General features: G+C 36.4%; 1 protein-coding gene across 1 annotated transcript; it reads right to left on the reverse strand.

Moving 5' to 3' along the window:
- Positions 1 to 38: 38 nt before the first annotated feature.
- LOC113335501 (tRNA pseudouridine synthase B-like) lies at positions 39 to 964 on the reverse strand (the record flags this gene model as incomplete). Its single annotated transcript, XM_026581537.1, has 3 exons — positions 906 to 964; positions 719 to 797; positions 39 to 149 (listed from the first exon to the last, which is right to left on the reverse strand). Coding segments are annotated over exons 1-3 (246 nt in total), but the record flags the coding sequence as incomplete, so codon positions are not given.
- Between the last annotated feature and the right edge of the window lie 6 nt (positions 965 to 970).

Below are 970 nucleotides of genomic sequence, written 5' to 3' on the forward strand. Positions count from 1 at the left end.
TCGAATCAAGAAATAAAATATACAGCAGGAATGCTTACTTTGATGGCGGAGAACATTGGTGGAACTTGCCAAATCTCCCCACAAAATGACGCAGCAATCTTTTTTATTTCAGCATCTTTAATGTGTTCCCATGGCTCACGTTGAGTGACCTATATAAGTAAATAGGTATATTTGGTATGTTAATATGTAGATTTTGCTGGCACAATGATTGACGACTCTATGACACCTTCAGACAAATAAACGACCTCACCACGTGCAACTACAACAGACTTAAACAATATTATGCTTAAATCCCAACAACGTGTTTGCATCATAAAAGATTATGCAGGATCTTTATTGATGAAGTAATTGTTCTATTTACCCTGTAATACTAATAAGACAATTGACAATTGATCAAAACAAAATAACAGAGCAAGTAATTCATTATACAACCTAAGCATGTAAATCTTATACGAAGCAAGTCTGATCAAGTTTATTTCCAGAAGAGCAGTTTTCCAGTTTGAACTCGACCAGCGTAGGGCAAAATTAAATATGTTGCTTTATGTTTTGCTTTGTCATTTTCCATAAGTGTTGCCAATGATCTACAATGGTCTATCAAAACATAAAGCAGGCTACACGCTTATCTTACCATAGGTCAACTAGCTTAGGGGAAAAATATCAATTGCACATTACGTGAATATAGGTTGTGGTGATCATTAGTTGGAAGTAATAAACAGACCGGTGAATCGGCATCCCAAGTCGAAGTAGCCTCGCCTAATCGGAAAACTCCACTATAACCCTTTACCATACCTTGATAGCTGCAAGCAAACGAACATAGAATTTTAATAACAAGAATTAGTGATTTCTAACTTCACCAATGAACATGAAATCAAACTGATAAGTTAAGCACCAAGGAAAAAGCATACCTGTCCACCACCTTAGTAGCTTTTCCAACACAAACGATCAGTAGACCAGTAGCCATAGGATCAAG

The sequence above is a fragment of the Papaver somniferum genome, unplaced genomic scaffold, assembly GCF_003573695.1.
Source record: "Papaver somniferum cultivar HN1 unplaced genomic scaffold, ASM357369v1 unplaced-scaffold_14957, whole genome shotgun sequence".
Lineage (NCBI taxonomy): Eukaryota > Viridiplantae > Streptophyta > Magnoliopsida > Ranunculales > Papaveraceae > Papaver > Papaver somniferum.